Source organism: Cervus elaphus, chromosome 19 (assembly GCF_910594005.1).
Source record: "Cervus elaphus chromosome 19, mCerEla1.1, whole genome shotgun sequence".
Taxonomy (NCBI): Eukaryota; Metazoa; Chordata; class Mammalia; order Artiodactyla; family Cervidae; genus Cervus; species Cervus elaphus.
The window spans coordinates 82,780,835-82,807,365 of record NC_057833.1 but is presented as its reverse complement, the minus strand read 5'-3'; the positions used below and the strand labels follow the sequence as shown (position 1 = coordinate 82,807,365).

The window sequence follows — 26,531 nt, the reverse complement described above, 5'->3', positions numbered from 1 at the left end:
TGCTTGGGGCAAATGGCCAACAGCCTCCTCCAAACAGTCCCGGGGGGTCTCCAGTAGCAATCAAAAGGCTGTTGTGACTTTTCGTGTGGTTTTGTTCGGATACTCCACAGCCCTTTTCTGGGGGCCTCTCTGCCACCCATCAGACAGCCTCCCACCACCAGGTGTGAGTGAGGACTCTTCCCCAGGGGACATGTATCACTGAGAACAGAGTCTGGGCCCCAGTAGTGGTGGGCCCAAGTTCCAACCTGCTCCTGGGAAAGACACCTGTGCCTTTTCTGCTAAAACGCACAGGATGGGAAGTGTGGGAGGCTTGGTGTGAGCACTGGCCTGTCTAGAAGCCAGCAATGGTGCACTGGGGAAATCATACGAATGGATTTCTTTCCCCTCTGTTTCTTTGTCAGTAAAACAGCAAAAAGGAGTCAGCCCAGCCTTGGGTTAGAGCGAGGACGACATGAGTTCATGGAAGTAAAATGCAGAATTCTGCACGGAAGAAGGTGACGCAGGTGGACGAACTTTGAAGCCGGAAGTAGGTATGAGGTCGCCTTGCTTCCATCCGAGAGAGAAGCGGCTCGAGGAACACGCAGGGGGCATTTCAATAGCTCGGCAATAAACACTTGGTGAAGCTGAAGAGGTAATCTCTCCATGGGCTTTCATGTGCCACTGGATACCTCTCTTGGCATGGGCTGAGATATTTTGGAAGTGGTGGTGAGAGACAAATTGATTTTCATGATATCCATCCACGGGAAAAGGCCAAGAACGCCAGCGAGTATAAAGACTACAAAATTTAAACTACCTGGAACTTGGATGTGATTCTTCCCACAGGCGCACATCATTATATGCAAGAAGAGGGGGTTGGAATGAGCCACACACGGAAAAATAGGGACAGGCGATGAGGGTGCCGGACAGAAATACTGACCCAGGGCATGGCTGACAGGCCACTGGGGAGAGACATGCGGGAAGGCTTGAGGATGGAAACTGTGTTGAACAGAAATGTCACAGTTCTGGCTGCGAGTGGGGTGGGGTGGGGGCGGCTGCGTGGGACTGAGCAGAGCTGTGGGAACCAAACTCTCCCCAGATCCCAGCTCCAGATGGTTCGGTCAGCAGTGGGGGAGGGGCCTTTAGTGTCGCTTGTCCTTATTTAACTTCCTCCTCCATCCCCTGAAGGTCTGAGGAAAGCACAGAAGATCAAACTACCATCTCTGGACGGCTGGTACCCTCCAGGCTAAAGGGAGAAGTCTTGCCGGCTGGGAGCACTCATTCTGCCCCATCTGATACAAACATTTATTGAGCACCTTCTGTGTGCAAGACATATAGGAGGCACGGGAGGAGGGACTCAGGAATGAGGAAGATTATGACCCGGCCCTCAAAGGCCATGACTTCACCAGACTTTGCTGTGAAATAGGAAAGGCCTAGGTAGTTTGGAAGAGTATTCTTTTTTTCAAACTAATATTTAAATGTTTGTGCCATTGCAGTAGGAAAAAGGAACTAAGAATACAAACCACATAAAGTTTAATGATTTAACACTCACCCACACACATATATTTACATGAAAATATTGTTCTTTCCCAGTGGTAATTTAAAGATGAAATTTAGTTACCATGCATAGATTATATTTTGCAAAGGTTCACTTAATGACAGCATTCACCTCTTGTGACAGTCTACAGCAAGGTGAACACACACAACCAGTGACATTGTAAACAGGCATGATTGCTCTGGAAAGTGATTGGACAATATATCTATCTCAAGCCTTAAAATAGTCATAACCTTTGACTCAGTAATTCCACTACCTAGAATCTAGTCTAAAGAAATAATCAGAAACGTGGTCAAAGGTATAAGGTATAAGCACAAAGATATTTATCAACATGTTATTTATACAAGTCGAAAATGCAAAACAAACTAGAAGTTCAACAACAAGAAAATAGAAAAGTAGATTATGGCACATAGGTATAGTGGGTAATGAAGCAGCCTTTTAAATTGGATTTTTGAATACTTTTTAGTAAACTATTCATTACATGTGAGTAATATGTATTTTTTGGTATTGAGACCAAAAAAATCACAAGACCAAACTCTATGTGATGGGATCCCAGTTTTATTTTTTAAATAAGTATACACACACATTCTGGAGGAGGGCATGGCAATCCACTCTAACATTCTTGCCTGGAGAATCCCATGAACAGAGGAGCCTGGTGGGCTACAGTCCATGGGGTCACAAAGAGTCGGGCACCACTGAAGCAACTTAGCACACACACATTATACATGTATGTGTGTATATGGGTATACACATACATTTATTATATATGCTATAATAATTATATGTTGTAGTTGAAAGAAATGCTAAATAACAAAATGTTTAAAAGTGATTATCCCTAGATGATAGGATTAGGTGGTTTTATTTTCTTCTTTATATAGTGATGGCATTTCGTAAATTTTTAATAATGAGCAAGAGTTTAGAGAGTCCCTTGGACTGCAAGGAGATCCAACCAACCCATCCTAAAGGAAATAAGTCCTGAATACTCATTGGAAGGACTGATGCTGTAGCTAAAACTCCAACACTTTGGCCACCTGATGCAAAGAACTGATTCATTTGAAAAGACCTTGACGCTGGGAAAGATTGAAGGCAGGAGGAGAAGGGGATGACAGAGGATGAGATGGTTGGATGGCATCACTGACTCAATGGACATGATTTGGGTAAACTCTGGAAGCTGGTGATGGACAGGGAGGCCTGGTGTGCTGCAGTCCATGGGGTCACAAAGAGTCAGACACGACTGAGCGACTGAACTGAACTGAAGAGTTGAGAAGGATGGCTTGTTTCACTGACACCCCCACAGAGCTCTGCAGGGGAGGAGGCCTTGCTCACCTGCAGTAGTCACATGTGTGTGGGGAGTGAGCTGGAGTGGAGGCCCCTCGTGCCTCCACCAGCTTCCAGCCCCTGCTTGCGCTCCCACTCTCAGCCCAGGCCCGCGCCTTACCTGGGCTCTCAGCACCACACTCCCAGATACCGCCTTCCTCCCACAGCCCAAGTGTGGGATTCAGTGATCTTCTCATACTATCGTCCCCTTACCTAGCACCCTCTCGAGACACCCACTACCCATCAGGCCCGCCCCCTTCCTGCTCTCTTGTCCCTGCTGACATTGGTCCTCGTGGCTCAGCTGGGCAGCAGGAGCCTCACCTAGCTCCCTTTCTGATCCCTTCTGCTCTTGGGCTCCCCTCTGACCCCTCCTCCCGGTACCACAGCATCAACCAGACCATCCTGGTTTCACTTCCAGAAAGGTGTCATTTCTTTTACCTCCAGCCCTTCCCTCATCCTCTACCCATTCCCCCCAGGCTGCTTCTCAGCCTGGAAAGTCCTCGCCCTTCTTCTGGGGCTCTGCCTACTCATTCACCCCCAAGAACCTTGTTCTGATGTCAGCTTCACCTCATAGCATTCCTGGACCCTCCTCTCTAGGAGGACTGGTACCGCCTCCCTATATGCTTACTGTTTCACTTAATCATAATGGCCTTTCACATAGCAGGTCTCAAGAACAAGACACTGCCTATGCTGGGCAGCATCCCCATAGCAAACCCAACAGAAATGTAAAGTCTTCTTTACAGTTTAACTATCCTCACCACAGCACACCTCAGTGACTCTGCAAATGGCCTACCTCTGCCTCCCTCTCCACGCTTCACTGCTCCTGGAGGCTGCAGAATGCTCCCGACCACCAACTTCTATCTACTGCCAGTGCCACCAGGTCTCCCCTAAGATGCCACAGAGCCTAAGAAATCTATCCCCAAAGGCCCAACTCGGGGCTTGAGCTCAGAGAATTTTTTCAAGAGCCTCAACAGATGTCTTGGGCCCCTGGCTCAAGGTGTGTTCATCAAGACAGTTGAAAACATCTTCCCTGCAGGCTGATGACCCTGCCCTTCCCCTCACTAGGATGGTAGGCAGTCTTAACTCATAGACATGTGATGGTCACGGGGGTGGGGGTTGTTTCAGCACATGAGCTTTGGAGTCATACAGGATAGGGTGTCAAGGGTCAGGGCATCACTGCTATGTATGAGACATTGCAAGACCCTGTATAGGTCTCCTTTGGTCTCTAAGCCTCAGTTTTCTCATCCATAAAATGGATATGATACAGAGGCGCTTCCCACTGGATTCACACAGTGTTCAGAGTACAGGCTGTGGGAAGGAGGAGAGTCGTGTTGAACCACTCTCTGCTGCATAGATCTGATGTCAGTTCTGCAAAAAATGGGTTCTGTGGCTCACTGAGTTTCTCTGAAATGGCAGAATAACAAGAGAGAACAATGACACAGGAGGGAAGGCAACTTTCTGCTCCACAATAGGGTCAAAGATGCCTCCGGTTTCTTCTGTTCCTCCCCTTCCCAACTCTGGAAACACATCCACGAGACCCTCCTCAGACCAGGAACCAGACTGGCGTCTGAACAGAATACAGGGAGCTACTATAGGTTTAATTAAGCTATTGCTAAGCATTTTATTTCACTTAATCCCAGCAACACCCTCACCCATTTGACAGAGGAGGAAAACTGAAGATCAGAGAGGTTAAGTATGTTGCCCAAGGTCACCTTGCTAGGAGGTAGTATGGAAACATACATTTCCTGACATAACTGCTCCAGTGGGAATTGACAGCTTTTCTAAATTTGATGAGCATGGGACCAGAGCTGGGAAAATCTTCCAAGTTCTGTTAACCACTGGAATGGACACAAAGAGAAGCATCAGAGAGCTGGCATTCTCTAGGAGGTCCAGGAGCCAGGAAGGCTTCATGGTGGAGGTGAGGGCTGGTGTCAGGCCTTGAAGGATGGCGAGGCTGCACTTGCCAGGGAGGTCCAAAGAGGTCTTCCAGGAAGAAGTGAAGGCAAAAACAAACACTTAGAAGTGGAAACGAACCAAGCTAGGCTGGTCAAGGCTCCTGGAGAAGCCCACACCTGCTGTCGAAAGGTTTCTGGGAAAGATGTCTTATCCCCCATGTGATGGTTTGCCCATCTCCAGGAAAGCAAGAGAGTTAAGAGGTGGGGACCTGGTCTGCTGCTCTTCACTGAGTCATCCCACTCCCTGTGTGCCCCTCCCCCACTGAACCAATGGAGAAAAGCATGTTGTGTCTACAGATTGCCTAAGAGCCTTTCAAAGGTTGGCTTGTCTATTGGGTCTCTATGGAAAAGGGGGAAACTTGCCTCTTGGAATACCTAGAGAGATAAGAGTTAGGTGGTCCCTGAGGAACAGCTCTTTCTGAGGAAAAACAATAGTATGAGTTGGAGCACATTCTTTTCTGGCAAGAGCAAGCCTCCTCCCATCCACCATCCCCCACCATCAAGACAGCAAAATCAGCTAAGGGCTCTGAACCATTCAGCTGATGAATTTCCCCTTCAAGAAAGGGGTGAAAGCAGTGTGGGTGACAGCTGGAGGTGTCTGGGTATTAAACATGACAAGGATAAAGGCCACAATACAGTCATTTAACTGCTCTTTGACTTTTGGAATCTTGAAATTTCCAACTCATTGTGATTCAAATAATTAAAGTTCTTCCCTAGAATGGAGATATCCCTTGGCTTGTCAGATCCTAAGACAAGGGTGTAGATTAATTAGTTGGGTCAGAATTCAGAGGTCCTTGAATCCCATGTTGTTCAAGATGGTGGCAGGATGGAGGGGCTAGAATGTGGAGCAAGCCAGGAAGCAGACAAGCCAGATGTGCTTGGGGAGCAGTGGACATGGCCGTGCTGCAGCATATATGGGTTGGCAGGAAAAGAGGAAGGCATGGGTCTGCAGAAGGAGGTTGGACCAGGGTATGAATCACAGGCTGTGTCTGTTCTTTGTTCCTCTGGTTGTGGGAACAGCTGGAGGGGGATTTTGAGAAGAGAGATAGACCCTCTGACTGATAATTCATGGCCTCAGTCTTCACTCCTGCTTTCCCTTCCCCTTTCCAGATACATCCAAATGCCCTCATCCACACCATCTCCCCTGTGATGTCTTCCTCTCGGCCCAAAACTGATGAGGCTCTGGATGGAGGTATGGGTCACCAGAGACCAGGGATAGGGGAAGGGTGAGGTGAGGAAGATATCTCTTCTTTCTGCTCCTGCTCCTGGAAGGAAGTAGCTCTGCGGGCCTCAGAAAGCCAGATGCTGGACTCGGGGCTGTGGATGGGAGCCTCTGCAGAGTGGATCCAGGGTTTGGGCAGCATCAAGATCCAGGAGCAGCAGCATCTCCCAAAGCAGTCAAGGCAACCTGGCCTCTATTTTTACGGGTTTGTGCCAGGGTTTTCACTGCGTTTTTGTTTCCCAAGAAACATACATCAATGTCTGGAAATGTTCTGGGTGTCACAAGTGGGATGTGGGTGCTCCTGGCATCTAGAAGGTAAATCTCAGGGATGCTGCCAAACACCCTACAATGCACAGGACATCCCCCTACAGCAAAGAGTTCTCTTGCCCCAAATGTGCATCAAACCATGGGGGAGAAGCCCTACCCCAAGGAATCTATTCTCAGGTAACCTAGAGAGGCAGGGGGCCCCAGATCATCTTCCTGGAGCTCAGACTGGCCACGCCCCCTACTCACCTCGAGGTTATCACCCGCTTCTATAAAGGCAAGTCATGGTGGAAGGCAAGTCACGGTGAGTGAGTTCCTAAAGGTGACACTCCCAGCAGGCAAGTGAGTGTGGGAATGAGAGTGCAATGTCTGGTGAGGGGGCTTCAGCTCCCTGCCCTCCCCAGCCAGCCCCATTCAGGTGCTGTCCAGGAGCTTCTGCTGGGATCTGCACCCTCAAAGGACTTAGCCCCAAGGATGGGGTGACACTGAATAAACCATAGTTCTTACTTCCCTGGTCATCTTGCTGAGCCAGCCTCCCAGCCGTGTGTGTGTGTGTGTGTGTGTGTGTGTGTGTGTGTGTGTGTGAACATGCACACATACAGACAGGACAGGGAAGGATAGGGCTCCCTGCATAAGGAAACTGCCTTGGGAATCACCACCTTTACTGGTTCTATGCTGAGCCCTCTCGAGCCTCCAATCAGTACTGCTGGAAGCCAGTGACTGCTCCTTTCAGTGGCTGCCCAGTGGGCAAGGGGGCAGCAGTGATACAATGTGGTGATGGCATTGTGAGCCACAGTCAACAGGGAAAGCGTTTCTGAGTCTGAGGTTCAGCTGTGTGACCCCAGCTCCATTACTGACTTGCCACTTCACTTGTCCCTTTCCTCATCCTTAGAATGAGGGAAGAAGGACAGCTCCCACTTGAAGCCCACTTATGATGCATCAGGCACTTCACCCGCACGTCACTGTCACTGCAGCCTGGAGAGGGTCTGAATCATGCCCATGGCACAGATGACTAAATGCAGGGGAAGTGGTTTTTCCAAGGGAAGAGGGGCAGCAAGTGTAGAACCCAGGCCTGTGCCATAGGGTCTGCCTCCAAGAGGTGGGGGAGCTTCCAGGGGCCATGGTGCAAGGTGGGGTCACTAAACTCCACAGCAAAGAGGGTCCCAGAGCAAAGGCCTCCAGCTGCATGGTATTTCTTAATGATGGAAAGCCAAGTTAGGGTCTGGCCCCAGCTGGGTAGGCCCACGGTGCCAAAGGCTACCAAGCAGATGCGCTGTAAACACTCCTGAGTCCCAGAGCCAAAGGCCGGCACTGCTACTGGCTGGGCAGGCTCGGCCTTGCTAAAAATAGTCGAGCCTTCAGGTCCAGCTCCCTGACGGCGGCCCAAGCAGGCTGCTCCCTGCACCCAGCCTTCTCCTCCCCCCCTCCCCTCTGCCAACAGGGCTCGAGCCAGGCTTCTAGAAGGTACAGAGATGTTAAGACTTTCACTTCAGGCCAGAGAGGACGGTTAGGCTGATGTCCAGTGGGCAAGTTCCAAGTTCTTGTGGGGCCATAATGGGGCAGGGGTCCTGACCTCAACATCCTACACATCTCCCTCTAACGGAGGGAGCTGTCAACCTCCAAGCCCATTCGGGGAAGGAGTGGCGCCAAGGGCAAAACTCGGCCAATTTCGCCACATCTTGCAATGGAATCTGAAGCCCCCTTGCCGTTTCTCTTTTCCTGCACTGACTCTCCCCGTTGACAGCACTGTGCGGTTTATGTATTTGCCGCGGCTTTCTGAGGTCTTCTGCGGAATGTCTTGGGGAGGCCCCGGGGATCGCGGGATGGGGCAGTGGCTGGCCAGCCGGGCCGGGAGGCAAGGGGCGCGGGGAGGGAGGCTCCGGAGCGCGGACGGCCGGGGATTTCCTTTCGAAGGTGACTTAGAGCCGCTTCATATGGGTAGCGCCCTCCCGGGCGGGCCCTAATGGCGAGTTTGGCAGAGTCAGCGAAACGCAGCGCCGCGGCCGGGCGGCGGGGAGCGCCCTCTCCCGCGCCCTCGCGGTCTCCCGCGCCGGGCAGCGGCGCGCACGGGCCATTTGCAGCGCAGGCAGGCTCGCGAGCGGCCGCCGCGCACCGGCCGGAGCGGGGGGCACCATGGAGCTGAAGAAGGACAGCAACGCCGTGTCCATCGACATGCTGCTGATCGTGCACTCGGAGAAGCGGCGCGCGGCTCAGGGCGCGCACTCGGACCGGCCGGCGGACCCGGGCGCGCCGCCGCAGCGCAGAGGAGGTAACGCGCGCTCGGGCCAGCCCCGGCCCCCGGCCCCTCGACCTTCTCGCCCCAGGGCCTGCCCGCCGGGGGGCGCCCCAGGCGCCCCCGGAACGAGGTCAGCGAGGCCGAACTGCTCCCCAAAGCTGGCTGCGCCTCAGCGCTGCGGCTCTGGCGTCCTGTGGCAACGCGTAGCCCCGTGATTGCCCCGGGTTGACTCCCCGTGCATGCCTGCAGTGCTTCCGTCAGCCCGGGAGCCAGTTTCCTCTTGGTCACTCTCTCAAGGGTGCAGATTGGGTTGGAAGATGCCCTGGAGGAAAAGGACCAGAGCCTCAGGCCTGAATCCTGCGTGCCCGAGGCCTGCTCCCCACGGGCCACATTGCAGGGCACAGGGGACCCCAGGGAATTCGTGTCCTGAGTCAGACTTGGAGATGGGGCCCTCCCTTGGTGGCCGTGCACAAATCATGGCCTCACTTCTTGAGCCCTCTCCCAGATTCCAACAGTAGAAGGCGTGCAAGGTGTAACAGGCACACAAGCTGGGGTGGGGTCAGGCTGCTCTCCCCACTTTGGCTTACCTATTATTCTAATTGTCCTGCAGACTTTCTGGGGAAGCAGATACTGGTAAAATAAAGCGACTGTTCCCAGAGTGATTGTGGAAAAGCAGGACCCTGGTCCCTGCACTCTCCAGAGAACAGGACACAATTTGAGGATAGTAGAGAAGGATATTAATAGAGGTTAAATCGGCCCCTCAGACATCTGGGAACCCCCAGTCCCTGTCTCTGAGGCAGCCCTCAGGAGCTCTGAGGAGTCTGGTGTGCAGTACACTAGACGGACTGTGTCCTGGCTCTGGGGGTGAAGTCTCACCGCCCTCAAGGTAAAACTTCTGTCTCCTGTCTCCCTTCCAGCTCCAGGGCTCCTCGAAGTCTGTCCCCAGCTCTTCTGTCCCCACAGGCACTGTGCACATTGAATATGCACCTTCCACCCGCCCTGCGGTAGCAGCCGGGCCCTGGATGGCTCAGCCCCCCACCCCCACCCCAGGCCACGCATGCTGCAGCTGCCCCTTAGCTCCTGGTGATGTGCAGGGGAGGCAGGCAGGGGAGAGAAAAGAGATGGTGGAGAGCTGAGAATGTTGACAGGCACCTGGTCTCCGGAGGGATTTGAGGCCTAGCAGTTCTTTGGGTTCGTTGGTTCTGGTGTTCTCAGAGCTGCTGTCCCGGGAGACAGGGACATGGCCTGCCTAGGGTATTTGTATTGAGGAAATTGACAGAGACCGCTGGGCCTTCCTTGATAGAAATGTGGCTGCCCACTACTGCACAGACTGTGGTCCAGAGGGCCAGAGGCCCCCTACAAGGCACAGCTCCAGGTCAGCCCATGAGTCCCCACCTCCCTCTCCTGCTCTGATCACATTTCTCCAAAAGGTTCTGACACTAGAAAGAGGGTGGAGAACCCAGAGAAGGCCCTGAGATGCCAGGGATGTGAACTGCTCAGTGAAGCGTCCAACACCGGGCACAAACCCTACGTGACGCCAGACCAATGCACTTCACACTCGTGATCATGACTCAGAGAAAGAAGACCCCTGTTTCCTGAGCTCTCTCTGCTGATATGTTGCTCCAAATGTTTTCCTGACGGAAGTTTCTATCAGACATTATAGAAGCAGAGAGACCGTGTCATTTATTGACCATCAGACAGTTGTGAGCTGGAGCAGAGGAAGAGCACACGGTCTCCAATGCCCGCTGGACAGCAGTGATGTCCAGGAGACCCCTAGCTAAGCCAGCACATGGGCTCGCTTCTCGGCACAATCCAAGGAGGAGAAATGCTGAATAAGACCAGCTTGTTCCAAGGCCCCCTGCTGGTGCACAGAAATCTGAAACACACCCCTCCACCACTTCCAGGTGTATCATGTCCTCTGATCTCCTCCCGCTCCAGGGCCTGCCAGGCAGGGAATCCTCCCGGCTCTACAAAGGAAGGTCTGAGCTCCGTGTCAGGAGAGCGAAGCTTGTTTACTTTCATGGGCAGAGGACTGACTGAGGGTGTGAGCAGGCAGCTTTCTGCTGTGTCCTTGTGGCAGAAAAGATTAAGAGGGACAAGGAGGCAGGGAGTGTGTGCGCCGGGTATTGGACTGCAAGATGGCAGAGATGTCTTTCCCTTTTCTGCAGGGCCCTAGCATTTCCCCAGGCATTTCCTTAGAGCCGCGCTTCTCTGAAAGACTCCTGGAAGCCCTCAACTCCTGTTCCATATTTGCCATAGAGGAGGTAGCCTAAAGCTGCCTGCACCAGGTCTGAAGAAGCTTCAGTACCTCAGGATTTCTCCCCAAAGTCGACGGGACACATGCTTTCCACTCCCTGGATGTCAGTGAGGGTCCCGAGTGGTAGGTCCCCGATGCTGACCATGGAGGGCTCTGCAGAAGAGAAGGGTATCAAGAAAGGATTGGGGGGCACTCAGAGTGGTGGAAAGGGCTAGAGATTCAGATTGGAGGCTGAGCTTCCAGGAATGTGGCCATAGGCTGCAGAGCAGGACTGGCCTGGTGAGGAGGCCTCCGCTGCCACCAAGGAGCCCTCGATGCTCCTTCCACGCCAGCAACTTGATTTTATTGCAGCTGCTTGCACTGCCAGAACATATGCCAGTTCTGTGCCAGGAACTCGACCTTGCGGCCACCACTTCCAGCCGCCGCCAGAAAGAGAGAGAGAGAACCACTTCTATTCCCTTCCCTGTTGCCTCTCCAGGTCCCGAGATGGAGTGAGACACAGGTGCATCTCAGCGGATGCCTCAGCCACTCAGGGTCCCTGCTCTAGCTGCAAGGGAGGCTGGGAGAGCAGGCAACTGTCCCTCTCAGTCACCATAGAGATCTATCACCTTCCATCTTTGCCCACTCCCCACCCTACCTTAGGACTCTCAAAGTGAAAGAAGGTTCACCACACACAGAAATAGGCAGGCAAAATGAATGTCTTCTAGCAGATGAAGAATCTAGCAGATGTCTTCACAATAATGCTTCCATACTTATGCAGTGGAAACGTGGGCGTGACAAAGAGGCATCTCCATTGTGAAAATTCTCCCTGAATGATCCTGATAACCAACCACCACCCCTGAAAATTACTGCAGTAATATTTTTTTTTAATGTTTTAAATGTGGAGTGTTGCATTCATTCCTCTGAGCTCTTCTCATTTGTGGGCAGCCTCTCTCAGATCCCTAGAGAGCCACATTCCGCCTTTAGCTCAGATCCATTCACAACCGGTGCCCTTGGTCTGAGTCTCCTTCCACAGAGGGCCTCATGCTGGTCTTTGTCACTTCACAGGATTTCAAGGCATCGGGAACGGAATCCGGAGATGGCAGAAACTAGAAGGAAATGACCTACATGGTAAATTCTCTTATCTTCATTTTATTTCCTTTCCAGTCTCTTGAATTCAACACATTGAAAAATGTCTATGAATGTTGGGTTTCACTTGTTTGATGACTGGCCTAGACATCTAACCACTCAGACAGTGGCTGCTTGTGACTCAGCCAGGCCTCTGGGGCCACTTTGACCCTGGAAGATTTCCCTTGGCATCAGGTCCCCCAGTTTCCTGGAGGCTGTTGGGGGCGGCAATGCTATCCACTTGAGCACCCACTTGTTCACTGGCTGAGCTATAAAGAAAACCTTGGCATCATTTGGGATAGTGGATTTGGGTGTGTCCCCAGGGGAGGGGCTTCCCAGGTTATGCGGGGCATCCATCTTTTAAAAATCTTTCTAAACAGGGAAGACAGTGGCCTGCCTTGGGTGGTGTTACTCAAGGCCTGGGAAGATGCCAGTCCAGGGTTCTGTGGCTCCTGGCCTGGAACCCAGAATACAATAAGATCTGAGAGAAATCCCAGCTTCCAAAGCCACCTCTTTATGGTGCCAGGTGTCAGTCACCCTGCAAGCCCAGGATTTCTCTGGCAGTCCATGCATGGACCATTATACTGGGCCTTATTCTGGCCCTCCTGGATTCATAAGCCCAGCCTCCATGGACAAATACTCTGGAACTGCACTGTGTGCGTGTGAGAATTCTAGCAAGAATAAGACCTCCACTCCCAGAGCCCCAGTAAGGGACTTAGTCAGACCCTGGCTGTCTGAGCCCCACGATCAGATGACTGACTCATCAAATGCCAGCGGGAAGGACCCATCCCCCATGACCCTCCACAAATGGAAAAACAAGACCCCAAATGAACAAGACTGAGCACCTATGTTCTGCCATCCTTCTGACAGTAACAGAAGGAGAAGACGAACTTCTAAAAGTAAATTCATTCATTCATTCCCTCAGTAAAGGTGTACAGTGATTGCTTTGTTCTGGGAAGTGTTCCAGTTGTTGGAGATGAAACGGTGAATGGAATAGTCAGGAATGCCTGCCCTCCTGGGGCCATGTTAGAATGATTGCATCATAATGCCATTCACCCCAGCCAGGTCTCAGCACCCTGGAGGTGAAGAGCTTGCCTGTATCCCCTGCTCTGTGCATGGAGATAACTCGTCCTCAAGACACCCTCCCCCAACGAGGGACCACCTTTGGAGTCCTGGCTGATGGGCATGCATGCGTGGGATGTCTTCCTTAACCTTGCTGTGGGACCATCAGATGGGAGACACGTCAGCTCTAGCTCTACCTAAACGGACAGCTAAGTTAGCAAAACTGTGCTGTGGGCTCATGAGAATTACAAAAAGAATCAGACCTCCAAGAGATCTGACAGCCTCAGAAGCACATAGCAGCCCATGCAGGCAGGCATGCCCCGCCAGTGTGAGGATGCATGGAAGGCAAGTGGATCATGTAGGAGGAAAAAGACACCATGTCTCTATTTGTTACAGCTCCTACTTCACCTGAGTTGTTGGAAATTCATCTTATGGCTTCTTGGGCATGTTATTACATTAGGAGAGGATTGAAGTATACTGAATTCATCCCCTTTTTACCATCTTCAGCTTTCCTGGTTTGGGGGAAGATTAGTGGAAAAACATAACAAAACACAAAGAGACACGGTAACTATTGTAAGACTCTTCTTAAAGACATGAAGTGGGTACTAGGTGCTAGCTAAGAAACAGAATGCTTAAAGTAGTTCTTGCAAAATCACCCAAGAATTAAGTTTTAGGTAAGTGCAGGGCTGGAGAGAGACCACGGAGAGGCCTTGAGCTTGGGAAAGAGGATTCCACCACTCCACCAACATATGTAATTTAAAATTAACTTTAAGTAAAATTGTGTTTATTTTTTCAAGTGACACGCTTGCATGCACGCAGAAGTTAAAACTACAGCTTCTTTCTGTGTTTTCTGATGGCGAGGTTCTGGGTACATACTTGCCTTGTTGGTGCCCAGCTCACCCAACCCTGGTGACCAGCATGGTGCCCAGCCCTGGAAACTGGACGGCTTTCCCCTGAGAAGGAAGCAGCTGCTGGCTTGTGCTTGGTGGAGGGTGCACAAATGTGGATGAACATGCTGTTGGTCCCCCCTCTTGCTGCCCATGCACTCCTCTGGCTGGGGCGCTGGCAGGGTGGGGGGAGCCCAAGTGCTCCAAACTTTTCCGAGCAGCAGGTGTTTGGGCTGAGCCATCAGCTTGCCCAGCAACGGGCTTCCCCTGCTGTGATTGGCTGCTTTCCTTGGTCCTGGCCGAAGTCTGCCTAGCAGCACAGGGACTAATGCCCCACAGCCACAGGGAAACCAGTTGTGCAGCCGTGACTATAAATACCCTTACAGCATCTATGCCAGCCAATCATCCTCCTTGAGGATTCCCTTCCCAGATCCTGTTTCCTCCACCCGGCAGCCGAGCGGAGATTACGGCCAGCTGTGCCCACAGGAGGTGGCCTCTTTGTCCTCGCCTGGGTCTGGCCTGGAGCTCCAGCCTACTGCTTCACCCTGAGTTGGCACACACAGTGGTCCTGACCCTTGCCCAACTGACCAACCTCAGCCTTCATGGGGCTAACTGACCTGGTTGGGCCTGCTACAGAGAAGCCTAGAGTGGGTGGGCTGCCCCAGGCAAGACCCTCCCCCCAGGAGGATAGCAGTCCAGTCCAGCTCAATGAGCCACCCACCCAGCGTGACCGGCTTCTGCCTGGCCCAAGGCGTGGAAATGCTGAGTGGCAGCCCTGGTTAGGACACAAGCGATGACATATGAACAGAGCCAAATCAGGCCAGTGCTCCAGAGGCATGCTTGCACCTGTGCCAGTGGTCACTTCCAGGGACAGGCCCAACAGCCTTTTTGCAGCTCAGCGGGAGGCCAGGGCAGAAGATGGCAGGCCGGGGTGGTAGTGGCCCTTCCCTAGCCTCATCCCCACCCCTCTGAAGCAGAGGTTCAAGGGCAAGACCAGACCATCGCAGCGGCCATACATGTACAGCAGAGATGTAGGGTAGGTGGTGCTTCCCACAGGAGGGGCAGGGGGCACCCTGCCATGGTCTATGGCAGGAGCTGGGCATGTCTCCATAGCAACCTGACTCCACCAGGCTCTGAGCATGGCTCTGTGTCCCAGGGACATGAATATCGCCAATGCATGGCAGGTGCCCTGCAAATGTTGGTGAACCTGAACCACACTGCAAGCACCCCAACTCCGAGGGTAGAGTAGGATCAGGGTACCCTCCATTCCTCCAGAGAGAGGTAGGAGGCTGAGTTCAGAGTCAGGAGACTTGGGTCCAAGCCCGGGGTCTCACCTGGCCATGGGGTCTTTGGCAAAAAGTTAACGAGTCAAAGCCACGGGCCCATGATCGAAATAAGAGCCTTCCAGGCTGCTCCGTAGAAAGGTGTGGCGATCAGGGAGGCCTCACGCTGTGCTATGGAAACTGGCCTGGCTGCACCAAAGTCAGGAACAGTGGTCACCTAGCCCGTGGGAGGCGTGCCCCGCTTTTGGAAAAGAAACTAACCTCTGCTGGCCCCCATTGAGAGTGAGAGGCTGTGTGTACATGGGCTCCTAGGCACTTGCCTGTGTGTTCAGATATAAGATTCTACTGATTCACACGTCTTGATACCCAGCCTGGCAACTCTCTGCTCTGCTCGGGGAAAATTCCATCCTACTCTGGGCCCCGTGGTCACTGCAGGCCCTGCTTGTTTTCCTTCAACAGGGAACCTGGTGGAGAAGCAGCATGCCCAGCAGACCCAGGTCATCACTTCCTACGACAACCAAGGTAAGGTTCTGCCACTACCTGTCACCTCTCCCCCAACTCCTGTGTGCCCAGGTCTGCTGTCCTGGCCAGAGAGAGTGGGGTCAGAGCACAGACTGCGGAGAGCAGGGCCCCCTCTGCCCCGGAGATGCTGGAGCACCCTCCCCTCCCCCACATCCCATGGGAAACTGGGAGAGGCTGCCTGTGTCCTGGGATAGAGCAATAAAGTCCTTGGGCCACAGAATCTGCTGCTGTCATCATCATCACCCTGGTTGTCATCACTTTCGCTGAGTGCTAACCTCACGTCAGGCACCCTGCCAGACCACATGGTCATTCTCATGTGAGTTATGCCTCACAACAGTCGTATTTGATCAGTACTCTTATTGTCCTCATTTTACAGATGAGTAAACCAAGGCTTAGAAAGGTGGGGTTTTGTCCAAGATCATATGGCCAGCAAGAGTCAGAGCTGGAGTAGTCTGTGCCCCAGCACCGTCCCCGCCCGCCACCGCCCCAACCACCATCAAGACCTCAGCTGTCGCTCTGCTCACAGCACTGCGTCTACAGCCTCCCTGGGAACCGGCTCCCCGAGCCCGCCCGCCGTGGTCACACCCTCCCTCCTTCCGAGTCACAGCGGTTCCCCGGCCTCTGCCCCTGAGACGGAGCCTTCCCCGACAGGGCCCTCCACCCTGGGACAAGTTTATCTCAGCAGAGGGGATTGAGAGGGCCCTTCCTTAGGGATCCTCACTTTGCTGGATGGATCCTCCCAGAGGGGAGGGCAGGCGAGGGCGTCCGCTGCTGACTCTGCTGGCGACTAGATCTGAGAGCACCTCAGGGTGGAGACAGGGTGGCTCACAGCTACAACTGGAGGAGAGGCCAGGTTACAGCCCCACCCAACGTCCACTCCCCCATTCACTCACCTCCCCTCCCCGCGGCCGTGGCTTTCTGCTCTGGGTTGAAGACTCAGGGCCTGGAGCCTGAGAGCTCTCATAGACTTGGACCTAAGATGTCACCGCTGGTGCCCTCAGCGCTCATGTCCTAACTTGCAAGGTTATGTCCAGAAGGCAGTGAGGAGGAAGCCCTGGAGGACTCAGAGGTTCTCGGGGAATTGCTCTGTAACACCAGCCAACTCAACATCCCCAAGGAAAGATGCTGGCAGACAGTGAAGAAAGGCCTGTCAGCTCGAGTTCCCCACAGGAAGTGGCTAGTTCTTCTTGCAGTCTCGGTCAGTATCCATTTAGGGCAGGATTCCTGGGACGATGGCTCCAGGACAAACCCAAGGTCACTCAGTGGGCCCACCTCAACCTGTTACCCCTCTGAGCACTGCAGACAAGCCTGGGCCCCCCTCTTCTCTGAAATGGACTAGCAACAAGCAGCTCACCCCATATAAGAATGAGTGACGTAAGAGTGAGTGACACCTCACTGAAGTGAGTGTGGCTTCAGTTCAGTTCAGTCGCTCAGTCGTGCCCGACTCTTTGCCACCCGATGGACGGCAGCGCTGAGTGTGAATTAGCAAGTATTTATCTTACTTAGTTCTGGCCATACCACCTGGTGGGGTCACGATATTATCCCTGTTTACAGAGGAGGAAGCTGAGGCTGAGGGTGCTGTGGTCCCCAAGCAGGGTGCTCCTGCCAGACCTGTAGGATAAGACTAGTGAAATGGGGCCTTCCAGTCACCAGAACCTTGCCTGTACACCGTACCCTGGCTCTTGTGGGCCTCTCACATGCCTCCTCCTGGGATCTGAGGCTTCCAGAGGTGGCCTTGGACAAGGTCTACTGAAGGTCAGGATGGAATGGGCCCTCCAGGTCTTATGGAAGCCTGGACCACAGCGAGGGAGAAGCTGTGCTGCTCTGGGGCTGAGGCAGAGTGCCCACTCATGCTGATCCATTCATTTCACAAAAAGCGGCTCTGGATGATGGCACTGGGGATCCATCAGAGAACACAACAGACAATGTTCCGTCCCTGTGAAGCTGACACCTGGTGAAGGAAACTGATGAGCCTGACTAGAAAAATGCAAGGTGTCAGATAAGACTGGGGGAGAAAATAAAGCAGGAAGGGGCATGTAGGGAGAAGTCATACAGCTGAGTATTCATTTCTGGTGGCTGCTGTGACACATATTCTCAAACTCGGTGGTTTAACACAAATGCATTTATTCTCTTCAGCGGGCTTCTCAGGTGACTCAGTGGTCAAGAATCCACATGTAATGCAGGAGACCTGGGTTCAATTCCTGATTCTGGAAGATCCCCTGGAGAAGGAAATGGCAATCCATTCCAGTATTCTTGCCTGGGAAATCCCACGGACAGAGGAGCCTGGCAGGCTACAGTCCATGGGGTCACAAAGAGTCAGACATGATTTAGCAACTACAACAATATTCTCTTCAACAGTTCTGAGACTACAAATCCCATACCAGTCCCACTGGGCCAATCAATCTCTTGGTCAACATCAGGTTCCTTTTGGAGGTTCTGGGTGATAATCTTTTCCTTGACTCTGCTGGCTTCTAGAGGCTGCTGGCACTTGTGGACTTGTAGCTGCATCACTCCAGTCTCTGCTTCCATCATCACATTGCATTCTCTCTGTAAAGTAGTTCTATCCCGCTCTGTTTTATAATAATCCTGGTGATGGCATTGGGCCCACCCAGATGATCAGGATCACCTTTCTATCACGAGATCCTTAACTGAACCTCATCTGCAGAGTCCCCTTTGCCGTAGAAGGTAACATTCACAGGTTCCCGAATTAGGACATGGATATCTTTAAGGGCCATCATGCAGCTACCACAGGGAACAATTTAAAATAGAGTGGTTGAGAAAGGCATCCCTGAGGTGACATTTGAGTAAGGGAGGTGATGAAGGAGCACGTCACGCGGCCTCTGGGGAAGAGCTCCCAGCAGAGGGGGTGGTAACTTTATGCAACAGGTGACAGAATGATCATGGGAATCTTGGATCTTCACGCGGAAGAGGTCTTTGCAAGATTCATCTGTGACGGGCGTGTGCGTTGAATGAGAGGGGAATGATTATAGGAGCCCCAGTGACCTCAGGCCCCAAAAGTTATTCTTGACAAATCAGATTTCTGTTGAGGCCTCCTTATGGGTCACCTAACCTCATCCCCAGGCAGACTGCCTGTGTCTTCTTTGATCAGGCCTGCACTAGGCCTCCAACTGCCGTGTTTCCAGACCTGGGACATCCCTGTTGAGCTCCATTTTGCAGAAAGAATCATGAATGGCCCTGGGTTTTCAAGAGCCCCATGGAAGCCAGGGTCAGTCAGGCTGCAGAAGACAGCCTTGATCACACCCACTGGCTGATGCCCTGTGGTCTTGGCCCTGAGCTCTGACAGTCACCCCACACTCTCAGTCACCCCACAACTAGAGCTGCTGCTCAGGGCTTCCACCCTGTGTCCGACTGTACCTGGTGTGTCATCTGCAGAGCTGGACTGTCCCCGTCGTCAATCAGCTTGCTGTTCCCAGGGTGTCAGAGCTTACACTTCCTGCACTAATGCTGACTACCACACTCTGGGCAGAAATCTCTGAACACCCAGCCCAGGGCTGTTTAAGAGTTGGGTTCTTTTAGAAATACTTTAGCTGAGATTTTCTGACTCAGCTACTGCAGGAAAAATTCGAAGGCACAGAATCCAGGTTGTAAAGGTGACAGCCGGATATGGAGAGAGTTAAGGAGCATCTTAAGTCAATGATGACAAATATCTGACATGAATGCCGTACCACTGCCCCCCCCCAGCGCACACACAAATACACCCACACATGTATGCATATACACACTCACATTCATATACACATGCACACACCTGACAGTCTTTGCTAATTGATAAGCGCTCCAGGCAGCCACTTCCAATCAGTCAGAGTTAATGAACAACACAAAATCTGTTTGCCATCTCTGTATTAGGTGTTCAGAGCAAATTAGGTCTTCAGACAAAGCCTGATTCAAACCCGCAGAGACCTGGAGAGAAGCTGTCGGGTGGGAGGACTCTCCTGATGGGGTAGAAGGCAGGCCCAGGGCAGCAGGTTGTGGACATGCTTAGGCCTGCCTGCTGCGTCGCCACATCTCTGGGGGTGGGAACAGGGTCTGGCAACCACTTCTCAGGTGTAGCAGAAAATAACCACTAATACGCTTTTACTAAGACAGCCAAAGTTTCAGCTTCACAAAATGCTGTCTGGGTGATAGCTGGGAGAACTGGGAAGTGGTAACATGAGAAAGTCTGGAGCAGGTGATCCGAAATCCCAGGAAGGCCTCCTTGTACTTGTAACTAAGATTAGCGTCATGGTATCTGACTGTACTTAGGGCTTAGATCTCACTTTAAAGTTTGTCCAAATGATGTTCCACTTTTTATCATTGGCAAATTAATGTTCTTTAGATTAAGAGCTTTGTTCGGTAAGGAATGTTGTAGTTGGTAAACTCTCAGCATTTCACACCTTTAGAAGCACAGGGTGATACTGCAACCCTGATCACTGTGGGTGGTGTGCCCAGGTCCAGGACCGTTTGGAGCAGAGAAGCCTCCCAGAAGTGCCCTTGCACGCCTATGAATGAGAGCGAGAATCACACCCGCCAGGGAGGCCGGGAGCTTTGCTATTCTCTTCAAGGGAGTGACGATTAACAGCACCACTTGGGGCAGAGCCAGGAGGGGGCCTCAGGAAAATGTCAGATCCCGGGAGCGGGGGCCAGGGAGAGGCGAGGCAGTGCAGGAAGGAAGAGGTGAGAAGGGGTGACTGATGCCTAAAGGGGTGACTGGCTGGTGAGCTTCCAGCCAGGCGAGTGCCCAGTGGGAGACTACCTCAGCACCCGCGTCGGAAAGGGCTTAAAGAGTTTTGATTTTCAGCTCGCTCATTCTCTGACAGAGCGACATGGCTGGATAGGAGTGGTTGGAAGTACCTGGACATTAGGAGAAGTTTGGGAAAGAGGTTTGTTGTTGAGCCCTGGTAGTTCAGCTGGTAAAGAATCCACCCACAATGCAGGAGACCCCAGTTCATATTCCTGGGTCGGGAAGATCCCCTGGAGAAGGGATAGGCTTACCCTAGAAGGGATAGGGATACCCACTCCAGTATTCTTGGGCTTCCCTGGTAGCTCAGCTAGTAAAGAATCCTCCTGCAATGCGGGAGACCTGAGTTTGATGCCTGGGTTTGGAAGATTCCCCTGGAAAAGGGAATGGCTACTCACTCCAGGATTCTGGCCTGGAAAATTCCATGGACTATATAGTCCATGGGGTCACAAAGAGTCAAACACGACAGTGATTTTCACTTTCAAGCCAATAGTCAAGTCAGCTTTGCAGCTTCTCTGTAGTTCTAGAGACTGTTGCAGCTGAGCATTTTCCAAATTTTGTTTGATGAAATAATGCTGGGTCAAGAAGACTTCTGCAGAACTTCTCAGATCGTTGTGTGATACGACCTACGAAAGAGGAGGAAGTGGACATTTTTCTCAAATCCTTTTCCTTACAAAACATCTACTGGGCAAGTATAGCTTGGCACCCACTTTGAAAACCAACTCTGAGTGTTCAGGTGGAGAAAGTGGAAAGGCAGTGGTGAGTAGACCCGTGCCCCGGGCATTGTGGGAAGACACACAGGTGTCATTTGCTGTCCATGGCGATGGTAGCAGATCCTCTGACCAGAGCTGAATGACGCTTTGAACTCTGAAACACTTAACATCCTCATTGTCAAGTCACAGGCTGATTTTCTCTGCCAGTGAATGTGCTAGAAACTATAGTCAAAATGAATGTTAACCCCTTCAAAGTAATCCCTTGGAGGCCACTTTGTATCTTTTAAACTTGTTTAAAAATTACTGTCCTTAACATGCAGAGCAAGGTTATGAGCTAGGCAAGAAAGTAAGTATTGTTATTCTGTGAAAACACATTTAGCAGGCAAAGGATTAGTAAATGGAGCTCTTATGAAATCAATAAGGAAAAAAATACCACATCAGTAGGAAAATAAGTGATTTACAAAGTAAGTTTAAAATGGCAAATAGGTGAAAAATACTATACTGAAAATTTAACAAAATACACAAAAACAGTGAGATGTCACTATTAATTGATTTAAAAAACTTAAAGGATTAATGACAATCAAATGTCAAATTTTTACATTACAAACCACCCCAAAATTCAGTTCCTTAAAACATTTAACAGCTCACGAGTTTACAGGTTGTCTGGACGTTCTTGGCTAAGCCACACCTGGCTGACTGCAGGTCTTGGCTAGCCTCACCCCTGTGTGTGGTCAGTGGGAGGGTTGGCCTCACCTGAGATGCTCTGCTCTGCTCCCTGTGGTCTCTCGCCCTCCGCAGGCTAGGTTAGGAGCAGTGGCATGGCCGTTGTGGCTGGAATCCCAAGAATGGAAGTGGAAGCAGCGGAGTCTCTCGGCATAGGTTCCAAGCCTGCACAGCGTCATTTCATGCTAACTGGCCAGACCACATCACCAGGCCAGCCCAAATGTGGGAAGGAATAAAAGACCTCTTTTTGGAAGGAAATACAAAGTATTGTAACCAATTTTACCATTAAACACAGAAAGGGTGAGCAAAGTAGACACTCTCTCACACTGTTGAGAGAATCATAAAATCATTCATGAGATTTTGCCAATATCTAACAAAAGCCTTAAAAATCTCCATACCCTTCAATACATGTTTAAGAATTTATTGAAGAAACCGCTTTGAAGAGTGTGTAAAGCGGTGTGTCAGAATGTTTAGGTTTCCCTGGTGGCTCAGTGGTAAAGAATCTGCCTGCCAACACAGGAGATGCAGGTTCGATTCCTGGGTCAGGAAGATCCCCTGGAGGAAGAAATGGCAACCCACTCCAGTATTCTTGCCAAGATAATCCCGTGGACATAGGAGACTGGTGGGCTATAGTCCGTGGAGTCACAGAAGAATCAGACACAAGTTAGCAACTAAACAACATCAGAATGTTCATCACATCATTGTTTAAATAGCAGAACATTTGGGAAATCTTAAATATCCAACAAAAAGAAATTTCTTCTTATGATTATAAACCATCTGTAGAATAGAGTACTATGCAGCCATTTAAAATGACTTGTGATTATATTCAGTAACATGTAATGTAAAGACAAGTGAAGAAAGAAGGATACAAAAGCATGTTTATTATTATCCTGCTTTGCATTGTCATCTATTTAACATCGTTCTGTATCGCATAAGTTCTGTTTTAATTCTACTTTTACTTTTGCATTTGATTGGTATTTTTAGATTTTTATATTAATTTAAGTTAGCACACAGTATTGGATTTTCTGGTCTGCAGTTCTGTGTGTTTTAACACAGCTCAGACTCACGTCACCACCACCACAATCAGAATACAAAGCAGTTCTGTCACCCCCAAAATTCCCTTGTACAGACTCTTTGTATAGATTCACATCCTCCCATCACTCCTAAGAGTATTGTTGAGAAGTACTGCTTGATATGGCTGTACCAAAAGGTGTTTATCCACTCACCCACTGAAGGACATTTAGATGTTTCCAGTTTGGGGTAATTATGAATATAGCTTCTGTAAGCATTTGTGTACATGTTTGTGTGAATGTAAAGAGTTTCATTTCTCTGGGATAAAGGCACAAAAGTATACTTGTTGAGTCATATGTTAAGCACATGTTTTGTTTTCTAAGAAACTTCCAAACTATTTTCTAGAATAGCTGCATCATTTTACAATACCACCAGCATCTGTGAGGGATCTAGTTTCTCTGCAACCTCATCAGCATATAGTATTATCATTATTTTTTATTATTGCTCTTCTAATAGATGTGGTATCTCATTCTGCTTTCAGTTTGCATTTTCCTAATGGTTAATCATGTTGAACATCCTTAATTTCTTATTTGGTGAGATATCCATTATTTTACCCATTTTCTAATTGGATTGTCTTTGCACTTTTGTAAAAAATCAATTTGCCGTATTTGTGTGGGTCTATTTCTTAATTCTATTATGTTCCATTGAGCTATATATCTATCACTTTGTCAATATCACACTGTGTGATTACTGTCGCTTTATAGAACATCTTAAAATCCATTGGTGTCCTCCTATCTTTTTCTCAAAATTAACTTGATTTTTCTAGTTGCAATATCTTTCTATCTAAATTTTAGAATCATCTGGCCATATTTACAATCTACAAAATTCCTCCAAGGAGTTTAATTGAAATCGCATGAAATCTATAGATGAACTTAGGGAGATTTGCCAGCTTGACAATACTGAGTCTTCCAATTCATGAACATAACATATTTCCCTGTGTATTTAGTCAGTCAGTTCAGTCCCTCAGTAAGGTCCGACTGTTTGTGACCCCGTGGACTGCAGCACGCCTGGCTGCCCTATTCATCACCAACTCCCGGAGCTTGCTCAAAGTCATGTCCATCAGGTCGGTGATGCCATCCAACTATCTCATCCTCCGTCGTCCCCTTCTCCTCCTGCCTTCAATCTTTCCCAGCACCAAGGTCTTTTCCAGTGAGTTTAAGTCTGCTTTAATTTGTTTGATCATATTTTTTAGTTTTCAGCATAAAATTCCTGCATTTTTTTTTAAGATTTACACTTAACTATTTCATTTTTTGGAGCCTTGGGAAATAGTCATTTTAAAATTCTATTTCTAATCATTTATTGTCAACATAAATATAATTGATTTTGAGGTGCTGGCTGACCTTGTATCCTGTGACCATTCTTAAACTTACTTTTTTAGTTCTAGGAAATTCTTGTATAGATTACTTGGGATTTTTCCACGTAGACAGACATGTCATCTGTGAATAGCAGAGTTTCACTTCTTTCTTTGTAATCTATATGACTTTTCTTTCTTTCTCTTTTATTTCTACTATTTCACCGGGCAGAACTTCAGTACAGTGTTCATTAGGAACAGTGAGAGTGGCCATCCATGCCTTGTTCCAAATCCAGGGGGGGAAAGATTTCCATATTTCACCATTAAATATGCTGTTAGCTCTAGGTTTTTGGTAGGTGCCCTTTTCCAGATTAAGAAGCTTCCTTCTATTCCTAGTTTCTTGAGAGATTTGTTGAGTGGGTGTTAAATTTCATCAAATGCTTTTTCTGTATCAACTGATATGATTGTGTGGGTCTTATTTAGCCTGCTAATATGATGAATTACAATCACTGATTTTTCAAATATTAAGCGAACCCAGCATTCCCAAAGTGGTATATTATTCTTTTATTATACTGCTGGATTTAATTTTCTAATATTTTGTTGAGAATTTTTATGTTTATGTTTACAAGGGATATTGATCTATAGTATTCTTTTCTTATACTGTTTGTCTGGTTTTGGTATCAGATTGATGATGGCCTCATAAAATATATATGAAGTATTTGGTGCTCTTCTATTTTCTGAGGGATCTTGTGATAAATTGAATTTTAAAACTGACAGTTTTGTTAGAATTTGCCAGTGAAACCATCTGGACCTGGTTTTGGTTTGCTTTTTGTTTGTTTGTTTTTGGTAAATTTTGAACTACAAGCTTAGTTTTAAAAATACATATGGGAAATTTCAGGTTGTCACTCCTTCAATGAGTTTTGGTAGTTTATAGCTTTCAAGGAAATGGTCCATTTAAGTTGCAGAAATTATCTGTATAGAGTTATTTATACTATTCCTTATTATTCTTTTAGTATACATGGGATCTATAGTGATAACCCTCATTTCATTCCTGTATTGGTGTCTTGATTCCTGATTTGTGTCTTGTCTCTTTTTTTTGGCCACTCCAGTTAGAGGTTTATCAATTTTACTAATTTTTTTCAGTGAACCAGCTCTTGGTTGTGTTGATTATTCTGTCGTTGTTTCTTCAAATATTTTTCTGCATCACACTCTTTCTTCTCTATTTCTGGGATCTCAGTAACATGAGTGTTAGATCTTCAGGTACCATCCCACAGGTTCTGTTCACTGTTTCTCTCTGTTGTTCTTGTCAAGTAATTTTATTGATCTCTCTTCAAGTTCACGGACTCTTTTTTTGCTCATCTCTATTTTGCTATTGAGTATATGCAGATATTTTTTAAACAATTGTATTTGTCAGTTCTAAAATTTGTATTTGTTTCTTCTTTTTATCTTCTAAGTTTTGCTAGTACTTTGTATCTTTTCATTTATTTCAAGATTATTTACCTCATTTTTTAGAGCATGGTTATCATGGCTGTTTTAAAATCTCTGGCTAATAATTCCAGAATCTGTGTCACCATAGGGTTAGCATCTGTTTATTTTCTTTCCCTTTTTAAGCTGATATTTTCCAGGGTCTCTCTATACTAAGTAACGGGATTTTAGCCTTTGCCAGATCTGCCCTCCACATGCACCACACAGCAGCCAATCAAGGCATTGTTTTATACCGTAGTTTAGTTCTCAAAGACTGTGATATAATGCTTAGGATGAGTGCATGCACAATGTGAATGAGATCCATTCATGTAGAGGTGACCACAGGAGTTCATCCATAACTTTATGGAATTGCTGTCTTGATCCCCTCCTCTTTACAACCCACTTGCCAGTCCTCCAGCCCTAAATCTTGAGGCTTTAGCTTTCCTACTCTTCTAGGTGCATCTCTGTGTCTGCATCTGGAAACAACCAATGGAGAACAGAGAGGGAAAGAAATCAACGAGTATTTTCCCCTACACTCGAGAATCATAGCTTCACTGGTAACCACCTCCCCTACAAAGACTTAGGTGTCTGTTGGGCCACCAAACTCACTGCTGCACTGATCCCAGCAGAATTTCCCTGGGGGCTGAGTCAGGAGATGAAAGAAAAAAGGGAAAAAACAAGAGAGGGTTTCCTCCACTATGACTCTTAGAGTTCTCCTTTCTCACTCCACAAGCCAAAAGAAAGAGCTTCTCTTAGAGCACTTTTTCTCTGCATCCACTGTGCCTTTCTGTGTTTGGGGCTGCCTTTGAATCAGTCTAGGTAATGCCATAGGGGAAGGGAATGGTCAACTCTGCCAATTTGATGATGCTTTAAATTCTAATCTTCTTC

General features: G+C 49.3%; 1 protein-coding gene across 1 annotated transcript in view; it reads left to right on the top strand.

Annotated features, from left to right (window-relative positions):
* The first annotated feature begins 7,807 nt into the window (after positions 1-7,807).
* KY (kyphoscoliosis peptidase) overlaps positions 7,808-26,531 on the top strand; it is a 50,055-nt gene continuing 31,331 nt past the window's right edge. Inside the window, exons 1-3 of the mRNA XM_043875026.1 lie at positions 7,808-8,558; positions 11,830-11,892; positions 15,581-15,643. Of these exons, the coding sequence (XP_043730961.1) occupies positions 8,423-8,558; positions 11,830-11,892; positions 15,581-15,643 (262 nt within the window). The 5' untranslated portion in view covers positions 7,808-8,422. The remainder of the gene's footprint in view (positions 8,559-11,829; positions 11,893-15,580; positions 15,644-26,531) is intronic.